Source organism: Sphaerodactylus townsendi, linkage group LG03 (genome assembly GCF_021028975.2).
Source record: "Sphaerodactylus townsendi isolate TG3544 linkage group LG03, MPM_Stown_v2.3, whole genome shotgun sequence".
Taxonomy (NCBI): domain Eukaryota; kingdom Metazoa; phylum Chordata; class Lepidosauria; order Squamata; family Sphaerodactylidae; genus Sphaerodactylus; species Sphaerodactylus townsendi.
Window position 1 is genome coordinate 148,160,890 of NC_059427.1, and position 12,026 is coordinate 148,172,915.

The 12,026-nt window shown below is 45.6% G+C and overlaps 1 protein-coding gene across 1 annotated transcript in view; it reads left to right on the plus strand.

Moving 5' to 3' along the window:
* The first annotated feature begins 480 nt into the window (after positions 1 to 480).
* The window catches only part of TAC3 (tachykinin precursor 3), a 49,232-nt gene continuing 37,686 nt past the window's right edge, over positions 481 to 12,026 (plus strand). Inside the window, exon 1 of the mRNA XM_048487478.1 lies at positions 481 to 561. Coding sequence (XP_048343435.1) covers positions 481 to 561 — 81 coding nt within the window. The remainder of the gene's footprint in view (positions 562 to 12,026) is intronic.

The window sequence follows — 12,026 nt, forward strand, 5'->3', positions numbered from 1 at the left end:
TGGCTTCTGGGATGAACCCTGGACTCCTGCTGGGGATGGGTGGGTTGGGGGGGGGTGGAGCACCAGTGGCAGAGTTGCCACGGATGGGATGACTTTGAGGGGCCACTTTGAGGGGCCACAAGGCCTGTTGCTCTGTTCAGGTGGTATATGTGATGGTTGTGTAGAGAGGCCAAATCCTTTTGGGACATGATACTAAAAGAAATACAAAAGATTTTGAAAACAACAACTGTGGGGGAAAACCAGAAGTTTTTTTTAATTGGAATAATTGGGAGATGATATCATAAATCCATGTACCTGCCAACTGCAGCACGGTCATTGTATGCACAGAAATGGAGAGATAATACAATACAGACAAAGGCAGACTGGGTATTGAAAGTTACAGAATACTCAAAAATGGCAAAATTGACAACTTTAATATAAGATGGTAATACAGAGAAGTTTATATAAGGTTTTTGGTTTATAGAGTAGAAGGTGCCAGTGATGAGGTGGAAGAGCTTCCCCTTCGGTTTGGTGCCCAGGGAGAAGCACTTGAGGCCCACAGAGGTGGTGCTCAGCATGCAAGTGAGCAGGAGGCTCCCTGGATATTCCACTTCATCCTTTGCATCTCCTCCACTGCCTGTGCCTCCTCCTCCACCTCTCTCCTGTCCTCCTCCTCCCGAATCCTCCTCGGCGCTAGCAGCCTTTGCTGTGCCGTCAGCCACTTTGCCAAGGAAAAGTATGATGCAGTTTGAAAAAAGCAAGTGTTGGTGATAGTCACTCAATGCACTATAAATGCTCTTGTATCAAAGTACCATGTTAAATAATCCACAAAATAATGGTTTTGACAAAGGCAGTGGTTAATAATGAATTATAATTCTCATATTCGGAATTGGGCTATGATAGTGACTCTCTGAACATGCTAACCAGTACTGAGACATTTGTCCTCATCAAAGAGCGGCTACTAGCAATGGATTATCAACAACTGCAGAGGTTGGCCAACAAATCCTGCTCGCCAATGAACGTGGCAATTCCATTTGTGCAGGGAAACCCAGCCTACTATATCGCAGCGCTTACCAACCCTATATATAGGAGAGCCTACATGCTGGCTAGGTTTAATATTATGCCATCAGCAAAACCATAGAGAGAGAGGAAGACTCAGAGGGTCCACCTACCAAGCTTGATAAGAGGCTTTGCCCTGCAGCCCAGGGCAGTTGGATTCCATTGCGCACATTCTCCTCCACTGCCCACTTTACCAGAAACCAAGATCCAGCTTATTAGTACCAATCATTGACTCTATGAAAACCCTGACAGAGCTTGATAAAGTCAATATGCTCTTAAACTGCAATGACCTCGACTGTTGTCTCGCAGTGGCAAAGTTTCTGGCTGCGGTTTGCGAGCTGAACTTATGATCCAGTGTGAAGTTTTATCTAGTAATTTTAACTGTATTTATATTGTATGTTCTGTATGCCAATAAAGGCTTATTGAAACTGAATTCTCATATTCATTCAGGACTATTTTCCAATGCGGAAGCATACTGTTTTCTCTACGGCCGCATCACAGCTGACCACACTTTAATCTTATACTCTTTTCCACTGCATCTTATACTCTTTTCCACTGAAAGATTTTCCAGTGGAAGATTTTCCACCAGATTTCAGCACTATGTGGAAGCAGAAACCTAGGGTGCCATTTACCAGCCCTGTACCGTATCTTGGTCAGTCATAAATAACTGATCAATGTGGTTTTAGGGGCTCACCTCCAGCACCCCTCGTGCCATGCCCTTGCCTCTTAGCCACCCCTATATAATCCCACACCCGCAGGAGGTGGTATCACCCACTTTGGGAACCACCTAATTAAAAGGTATTATAATTAGGTATGTATGTATGTGTCATCAAGTAGCTATTGATGTATGGTGACATCAGAAGCAGAGGTGGTTTACCACTCCCTCCCATCTACATGCCGACTCTGCTTAGCTTTTCAGATCTGATAAGACTGGGCTATACCAAGTTGTCTTTCCCCCCAATGCATTTTATTATGGGCAACCAAAGTTATGCAAAACTTGCCTGTCATACCTCGAGTCCAAGACCAGCTATGTCTCTGAGTCCTGACCACCATCTGTAGACCACCATCCTGCCTTTGACATTCATCTGTCCCCTGAGCTATCCCTGGAGCTTTGTCAGAAAGACATCAATGTTGCTTAGTGCCCAGACACAGCTCAACAAAAAGATAGATTCACTGGTGGTTTGCAGCTCTTTGATTGGAGTGCATTTCTGGTGAGTGACTCATGCAATCAGTTAAAACCATCTCTTCCAGATGCGTCTTACGACATTAAATTCCAAGTCTGTAAACTATTTAAAAAGCAACAACCAATAGATTAGTCTGAGAGCTTCACATTTAAATCCATACCCATATTTTTCTAAGTATTGAAGAAACATCAATGGTAGTAAGCACTGATGACGTAATGGGAAATTACTATTTTGTCCCCAAAGCTTTTCAATTCTCTTCCATTCTCTCTGCCCCCCGAAGATAACATACACATTCCCCCTTTATTACTCTTAATCTTCAGCCAGTGCATTGAGACACCAACCAATTAAAATCTATTCAGGCAATGAGATATTGTCTAGTAGTATCTACTGTGTAGCGTGCGGACAGTAGACAGAGTGGGACTATTACCTTTCTGTGGTTTTACCCCCCCCCCCTTGTTTCTCTCTCCTGTGTCATTTTAGGATGAACTTGTGAAGAGCCACTCATCTGGATGAATGAGAATTCCCTCTAGTAGTTACTTCCCTCTTGCACTCTGGTAGAACATACATGACTTATGTTGGACTTCAGGGCTGGGAAGATGGGGGTTCAGTCACTACTCAGCCATGAAGCTCATTGTGCATCCTTTGGGCTTCTGTCAGCCTACCCTACTTTGCAGTGTTGATATGAGAATGAAGAGGAGGAAGAGTTTGGATTTATATCCCTCCTTTCTCTCCTGCAGGGGTTTATAATCTCCTTGCCCTTCCCCCCTCACAACAAACACCCTGTGAGGTAGGTGGGGCTGAGAGAGCTCTGAAAACCTGTGACTAGCCCAAGGTCACCCAGCTGGCGTGTGTGGGAGTGCACAGGCTAATCTGAATTCCCCAGATAAGCCTCCACAGCTCAGGCGGCAGAGCTGGGAATCAAACCCGGTTCCTTCAGATTAGATACACAAGCTCTTAACCTCCTACGCCACTGCTGGGAAGATGAGAAACATGGAAGACACAATGAGATCCTTGTCAGAAGAATAGGGTAAAATGTGACAGAAATAGGGTTTCCAGGTCTCCTCTGGGCATTGGTGGGGGATGGAGGTAAGGCCACCAGATCCAGTTTGGGAAACTTCTGGAGATTTGGGATGGGGCCTGGCCAGGAGATGGACATCTGTGGAGTACATTGTCAAAACATCGATCTTCTGCAAGTTAAGATGTCATTCCATGGGACTGCCAGATCCCACCAGGAGGTTGGGATTCCTAGACTGAATAACATGTAGACAGGTACATGTGGGAAGGTAGAACTTTGGAGAAATCACAGCAGATTTAAGAACTGTAGACATTACAGAGCTGTCTGTCTAGACATTTCATTTGGTACACTGCTTTTTGACTCTGTGAGTGGGATGATGAGCTATGATGTGTGTAGGAAGTTGTAGACAATCTCCCCCCACCCCACATCTTGTGACACTGCAGAGACTTTGTTCTTTTCTTAGTGACTTTGAGGAGTCATGTCTTCAAGAGCATTCCAAAGAAAGCTCCTGTCAAGAAAACAAGCCGACAGATATAGTTTTTAAAGAGGCCACACAGCATATTTAGACTTATGTTTAGATGTACGACTATTCCGACAGAACTGTAAAAATGTGCTACTTCACTGTGGCAGATTTTATTATATCAATACAAATTGCTTTGACGGATAAAAATTGATTGTTGAAATGTGTTGCCAAACTTGCACAACCTTCTGGCGGAGTCTCCTGCAGTGGCGTAGTGCCAAAGGGGCTTTGGTGTGCATGATGCAGCGGGCGTTCCTGGGCGTTCCTGGGTGTGGTGGGGCAGGAGGGGGCGTGGCAGGGGCATGGGGTACACACATGCCCCGGGCAGTTCCCCTCGCTTCAGCCCTGATCACCTGTAATTACAGCTGATCTCTGGAGAAAATGGCTGGTCCCTACTGTTACCCAAAATGGTGGGACGCAATGACCCTCTTTGGTTGGGGAAATATCCTCCCCAGGCTCCACGCCCATATTTCCAGGAATTTCCCAACCAGAAGTTAGCAATTCTACTGTCTTGGTCAGGGGTAGGGAACCTTTAACACTCAAAGAGCCATTTGGACCCATTTTCCATGGGAAAAGAAAACACTTGGAGCCGCAAATAATTTTTGACATTTAAACTAAAGATAACACTATATATATAGGGGGTTTTTTTCACCTTTTACTCCGCTCATTCTGAGAAGTGCATGGATGCGCCTGCCCTGCTGCCTGCAGGGCGAGCAAGGATGAAGCCGGCGGCTCGGCCTTGCCGGCTGCCGGGAAAGCGCCCGCCCCACTCCAACGGGGCGGGCGAGAGGGGAAGCCCATGGCGCGGCCCAGCCAACTGTGGGCAGTTGGTGCGCCCGCCCTGCTGCCTGCAGGGCGGGCAAAGATGGGGCCGGCGGCTCAGCTCGTGGAGCCACAGTGCAAGGGCAGAAGAGCCGCATGCGGCTCTCAAGCCGCAGGTTCCCTACCCCTCGTCTTGGTTAACTCCTGACTTGAGCACGAGGGAGGGAAATTTCATGTCATATTAACAGAGGTTTCATGAGTGGTAGTGGAAGGGTGTGGAGTTTCCACAATGCGAAGTTAAACAATATCACGTTAACTGCTGCAGATCCAACTGATATGAAGCCAATAGCCGGAGGGATCAGTTGGGAAGTTGCCAAATGAACTGCCCTGGAGCACTGAATCAGGCGACAACACAGTAAGTGTGATGGAGAAATTACATTCCTTTATGACTTCGTCTTGCTTTTGCCCCTATGTGGTAGATGGAATTAATCTCCGCCAGCTTTAGAGGTAGGTTAGCACATTATAGTGAACAGATTGCTCAGCGTGGCCCCCTCTTTTTATACTTGTGTGGTAGGAATTATCATTTAAATAAACTGTGTTAGAAACACTACGTCAGTTCTGTTGGAAAGAGTCCAGGCTTTCCTGGAAACCCCCAGGAGAATTTTGGGTAGTTGTGGTCTTTTGGCAGTTTCGTTGCCAGTGTAGGCTGTGTGCTCAAGGTGTCCCTTTATTATTTTTTGTGCTTAAAAAAGGTCGAACACTTGAAATGGAGCTGAAGTGGAAAAACAAACATGCTGAGCCGAGCCGTGGGCAGGGCACAGACAAGGGAAGGTGGCGGAGGACAGGAAACAGGAACAGCAGGTAGGAAAAAATGCCAGCCAGTCATAAAAGAGAGAAAAAATACACCCTGTGCTGTTCTTGTACTTTTAATAGCAGCTTGATGCGCTGGAATTGGCAGGTCAGTTCAGTAAGCCTTTATTGGCATATGAAACCAAACAGTATATAATACAGTTAAAATTATAAAATTGAACTTCACATTGAATCACGAGTTCAGTTTACAGACTTCAGCCAGGAATTTTGCGACTATGAGACAACAGCAGGGGCATAACGAGGCAGCCCTGGGCAAACTGTAGCCCTGGGCAAAACCTGAGTTGGATCCCCCCCCCCCCCATGGGCGGCCACTCCACCACGACCAATTTTTTTTGCACCAGGACATTGGTGCCTGCAGGGGGGCATTTTTAGACATATCAGCACCACAATTTCAGCACATCATCAGGAGACTGTCCTTATGCTACTCCCCACGTTTGGTGAGGTTTGGTTCAGGGGGGCCAAAGTTATGGACTCTCAAAACTGTAGCCCCCATCTCCTATTAGCTCCCATTGGAAACAATGGGGGATAGGGGCAACCCCTTTGGGAGTCCATAACTTTGGACTCCTTGAACCAAACCTCACCAAACTTGGGGAGTAGCATAAGGACAGTCTCCTGATGATACGCTGAAATTGTGGTGCCGCTAGCCTAAAAACTGTGCCCCCTGCAGGCCAAAAATGGAAAACCACTAAAATACCCAAAAACGAACCCAGCATTTTGATGCCCCCTCACAAGGTGATGCCCTGGGCAGCTGCCCACCTTGCCCAATGGGCATTACACCAGTGGACAACAGTTAAAATCATTGCAGTTTAAAAGCATGGTTACTTTGTCTAGCTCTGTATGGGTTTTCATAGAGTCGATAACCTGTGATAACGATCTTAGTTTCTGATAAAATGGGCAGTGGAGGAGGATGTGCGAAATGGAGTCCAGCTGCCCTGGACTGCAGGGGCAAAGCCTCTTATCACTCGGTAGACCCTTGAGTCTTCCTCTATGGAGCGGGGATGGCATAATATTAAATCTAGCCATCATGTAGGCTTTCCTATATGTGGGGTTAGTAAGCGCTGCAAGTTGGCTGGGTTACCCTGTAGAAATGGAATTGCCACATTCATTGGCGAACAGGATTTATTGGCCAAACTCTGCAATTGATGGTAATCTGTTGCTAGTAGACGCTCTTTGATAAGAGCAAATGACTCAGTGAAAGTTAACATATTCAAGGAGTCACTATCATAGCCCAATTCCCCGATCTTTGCTAGAACTGTTGTACACCATTTAGAATGATGGAGTTCGCTCAAGGTGAGTTGGGTCAATGAATTTTCAGAGCTTTGGTAATGGATATGCAGCCAGAATTTTATTATGTTTCACCAGATAGTGGCGTCTATGGAGTATTGACCAGATTCTAAACATTGAACTGCATATGGGACGCAATTCGGTACGTCAAATAATTTGTGGAGAAATTTAGAATGGAATGATCTAATGGCACTGTTGCTGGGGGTTAGCCAAATAGGAGCTCCATAAAGCAGTTGTGTTCTCACCCTTGCTTTGAAAACTTGCAAAGCTGGGGGGATATATTGGTTGCCCCTGGAATGATAGAACCTCCTGGTGACATTAGCATTTGATTGGGCCCGAGCCAATATATATATTTTTGGTGAGTGGACCATGACAAGTTGTTACTAAACCAGAAACCTAGATATTTAAAAATTTTAACTTGCTCAATATGGTGACCCTTTATCTTTCAAATTTGTTTTTTGCAGCTTTTTCCAAAAACCAGAATCTTAGTTTTGTCATAGTTCACCTGCAGATCGTTTGTCTCACAAAAGTCTACAAAACTGTGCAGGAGTCTTGTTAAACCCACACGAGAAAGGGATAGTAGGGCTGCATCATCCACAAATAGCAAGAGAGGGACATGCTTTGGGCCTATCTTAGGGCTGTGCCCATCCACCCGGGCCAGGGCTATAGGGAGATCATGCAAGAAGATGTTAGATAAGGGGGCTAGTACACAGCCTTGTTTGACCCCCTTTTTTACCTGGACTGAGTTTGACAGAAATTCCCTGTGGTCTTTCACCTGGCATGAGTTTTGGGTGTGCAGTTGTTTAATCAGAAAAAGGAGTCTTGAATCGATATTAAGGGCTTCTCTGTTTGCAGAATCAAATGCCCCCTTGAGGTCCAAAAAGGCCACAGTTAATTTAGTAGAACTGTTCTTAGAGTATTTATTGGCTAAGTGGGCCAGGACATGGGCCTGGTCTAATGTTGATTTCCCCTTGAAGAAGCCCACTTGTTCGGGGCCAATGATGTTGTTTTGCTTGACCCATGACTCTAATCTGATCAGGAGAAGTTTAGCATAAATCTTCCCTATGATAGAAAGCAGGCTAATGGGTCGATAATTTGCTGGTTCATTTTGGTCGCCTTTTTTGAATATTGAGACCAGCACGCAGGAGGTCCATGCCTTTGGCATTATCCCCTTTTCATTAATCCTTGTAAACAGATTAGCGAGCAAGTTTGCCCACCATAGTGGGTTTGTTTTCAGTATTTCGGGGATAATGGCACCACTGCCTTGGGCCTTGTTTGACTTTAGGTTTTGTATCAAGGGGACGATCTCTTGACAAGTAACTGGATCCCAGCTTGGTCCCACTGGGATTTCGCTGTCACCATTGGCTTGGGTGGGATTGGTTTCGGCAAACACTTTTGAGAAGTACTCACCCCATCTCTCTAAGGTGATATCTGCCCTGGATGGTCCCTGTGGGTAGTTTGTCCTGTTTATTATTGACCAGAATTTCCTTGTATCATTTGTTTGGGATGCCTCTAGTCACAGTTCTTCAGAACTCTCTCAGCCCCACCAACTGACAAGGTGCCTATTGTGGGAAGAGGAAAGGATCAACCTTGAGTCTCCTTACAGGAGAGAAAGGTGGGCTATAAATCCAAACTCCTCCTCCTCCACCTCCTTCTTCTATGTCTAACACTATGGGATTTTCTAGTGGCAAAGGAGTTTTGGGGAACCGGCATAGCATCCCATCACCAATGGGTTTGGATTGGGCTGTCTGAGGTGAAGGTGTGTGTTAAATGCTGCAGCAATTATTAGACCATCACATTAATTTCTCAGATGAGTAAAGTGATGCTCAACATCTTACAACAGAGACTGTTGTCATATTTAGAACGAGAAATAACTTTTGTTCAAGCTGGACTCAGAATCAGAAGGGGCACTAGAAATCAAACTGCAAATTTATTTTGGTTACTGGAGCATATTTATTTATTTATTTATTGTTGCATTTTTATACTGCCCTCCCCCGGAGGGGGAGAGTTCCAAAAGAAAATCAGCTTGTGTTTCACAGGTTGTAGTAAAACTTTTGACTAAGTGGCTCGTGAAAGGTATGACTGGTTTTAAAGAAAATGGATGTCAGCATCTGTTCATTTTAATGTGTCACCTGTACTCTGGACAAGAGACTGCTATTAGGACTGAATATGGTGAAACAGAATGGTTTCCAATTGGAAAGGTGTTAGACAAAGATACATTTTATTTTCCTTATCTGTTCTATAAATATGCAGAACATATAAAGAAATTTGAATTCAATTTAGATGAGGGTGGAGTGAAAATTGTGGGCAGGGTATATGTGATTTCTTTTAAAATTAAAAGTAACTTGGTTGAGTCCGAAAATGGAATGGGAATAGGTAGGCAGGTGCTCCAGTGAGGATGATTTTTAATTTACCTGGTTCAAAAGAACAGCAATTAAACCATAACCTTTAACAGAAATGATTAAAAGCACTATATCCAATAGCCCAAATATCAACAATGGAAAATAATGCAATACATGGACAACATTCACAGACAGAAAAGGGACCCCAAAATATACACAAAAGGTAATGAGTCTCTGTATAAATAATATCCCTTCAGTGAAATGCTTTCAATTCAGTTGTAAGCATCAAGCAGACTTCCAGGAATTAAATCAACTGAGATGAAATGAATGCTTGTCCTTCATCAAAACATTTGAATATCCAAATAGTAAGCTGCTTGTTGCTCTGATGATAGAGGCTTGAAGTATCTGTTAGAGGTCCCTGGCCCAAAACCCACCCGGCTGGCCTCTACGAAGGCCAGGACTTTTACAGCCCGGCCTCTCATTTGGTGGAAAAGGCTTCCTAAGGAAGTTAGGGTCCTGCGAGATCTGCAAGATTTCTGCAGGCCCTGCAAAACAACCCTGTTCACCCAAGCTTCTCCATCTGGCCAGCCGAGGTGATGCTGTGCTCCATCTATTGCCTTGGCTGCAGTAGTTGGGGGTGGGTTGTCGTCATCTTTTATTACTGTTTTAATCTGTTGCTGAATTACTAACTTGTCTATTTGATGTTGTGATTTTAGTTATCTGCTGGTTGTAAGCCGCCCTGAGCCCTTCGGGGGAGGGCAGACTATAAATGTGAAATAATAAATAAATAAATACTCCAGTTGCCAGATTTCACTTAGTTATATCAAAATTGGCCATGCATAAGCATGAAAAAATATAAAATACGTTTCCGCGCCGTGGGAATATGGCGACCTGGAGATGTGCGCCGTCCCCAGGCCGCCACATTCACCCTGAGGCGCGCAGCTGCATCACAACCGCGCCGCCCTCGCGCCGCCCACCCGTCCCCATGCCGGCATTTTCCCAGAGCGCTGGGAAGCGCTCTTGTTGGGGAAATGCTGGCTGGAAGCCGCTGCCGTGCAAACGGCAGCGGCTTCCCGGCGCTTCCCCCCCTCGCTTCCCTTACCTGCTCTCCGGCCCTCCGGCGCGTCGCCGGGGCCTGGGGACATGGTCCCCTGCTCTGTGACCCGTAAGCAGGCGTGCAGGGCAGGGGAGGCGTGTCCCCAGGCCCCGGCGACACGCCGGAGGGCCGGAGAGCAGGTAAGGCGACTGGGCGATGGCGCCCAGCGGTGCCGTCTCCCCGGTTCTTTCTGGGACCATCCGTGTAGACGGTCCCAGCGTCGTCGGGTCGGCGTCGAGTATGCCGACCCGGCCGCTTCCGCATTCATGCGGAAACAGCCATAGAAAGTTGGAAGTACTCTAATTGCCAGATGTTCAGCTGGATGTCATGTCAGGAGACAAGCTGGCCATCTGTAAATATCAAATAGTAGTGCTAACCTGGGTAAGTTAAACACTTTCGACCTTAGTTTTCTTCAGCCACAACAATTATATGCAGAAGGTAACAAGGCATCTAGCCCAAAAGTACAACTTCAGAAGATTCTCAAGCAAAATGCATCTAAGCCAGGCAGAGCAATTTATTTTCTTCTAATATCCATACTGTCTCTGGCTCATTCTTGATATTCATGATTTTTAATCTAGCCAGGACCATGGACTCAACAAACAAAAAATGGGAACACAGTTGACACCCCAGGAAATATCATCTGCCCACTGAGTGTCTAAGGGAGACTTGTGCATGTGAGTGTCAAGAACGTGCCATATTCCAATGGTGTGAATTTCCATTTCATCATCGGCAACTCCCAGAAGGCAAACTGTAGGTTTGTGTGTGAGCCCAGTGTGAGTTACTCCTTCCTTGTGCGCTTTCTCCACAAGTCATGTTTCTTCTTTGGTCTTAACTGGTGCAACCAAAGAAGCTGGGTGTCAGCACATAGAGGGGAATGTTTGGTCTGACATGCACTTGGGGGTACCCCCCCCATTGTTGTTGTTGTTGTTGTTGTTGTTGTTGTTATTGTTATTTATTATATTTATAAACCGCCCTCCCCCGAAGGGCTCAGGGCGGCGAACAAACAAATAGATAGAGCACAAATAAAATCAAAAATTTTAAATAGTTATTAAATATGGCTCTATAAGTTAAAATCGACCCCCATTAAAATGCAGCATCTATCAAAATTACCGATGACGTTCCACCTTCTCTACGTAAGCAGGTACTCCTTGCCGGGCATGATGCTAAACAGGCGGGGCAGTTCGGACTTTTGAAAACACTTCATTTACTGCGCCGCCAATTTTGGTGGCGTTCTATGTGCAAAGATATTGAAACATAAGTCAAAGGCTGTCCTACATGTGCAGAGGCCATGGCCATTCCTGGCAAATCCCACAGTTTATTACAACCCATTCCTCCTGCCTCCTATCCGTGGCAAGTTATTTCCATGGATTTTATAACGGACCTACCCGAGAGTCATGGCAGTACTGTATTATGGGTTGTGGTGGATTTGTTTTCCAAACAAGCTCATTTTATACCTTGGTCCACCATCCCTTCAGCCCCCAAGTTGGCGAGAATGTTCATTCAACATATCTACCATTTGCACTCTGCCCCTGCTAAGATAATTTCGGATAGAGGTCCTCAGTTTATCTCCAAGTTTTGGAAGGCTTTCTTAATGCTTTTGGGAGTTGAACCCGTGTTGTCTTCTCCATATCACGTGCAACCTGATGGCCAGTCAGAATGGACCAATCAGACATTGGAACAATACCTGCGTTGCTACACCAATTACCATCAGGATAATTGGGCTGACTTACTGCCTTTTGCGGAATATGCATACAATAATGCGGTGCACAATAGCATCAAGAAAACTCCCTTTGAAGTTGTTTCTAGACGCTTTGTCCCAACGTTCCCTCTGTTGGGCTCCGATCCCTTGCAACCCCCTGAACTAAATGACTGGATCCAAACCATAGTCAAGGGGTGGGACTCGATTGGTATAGCT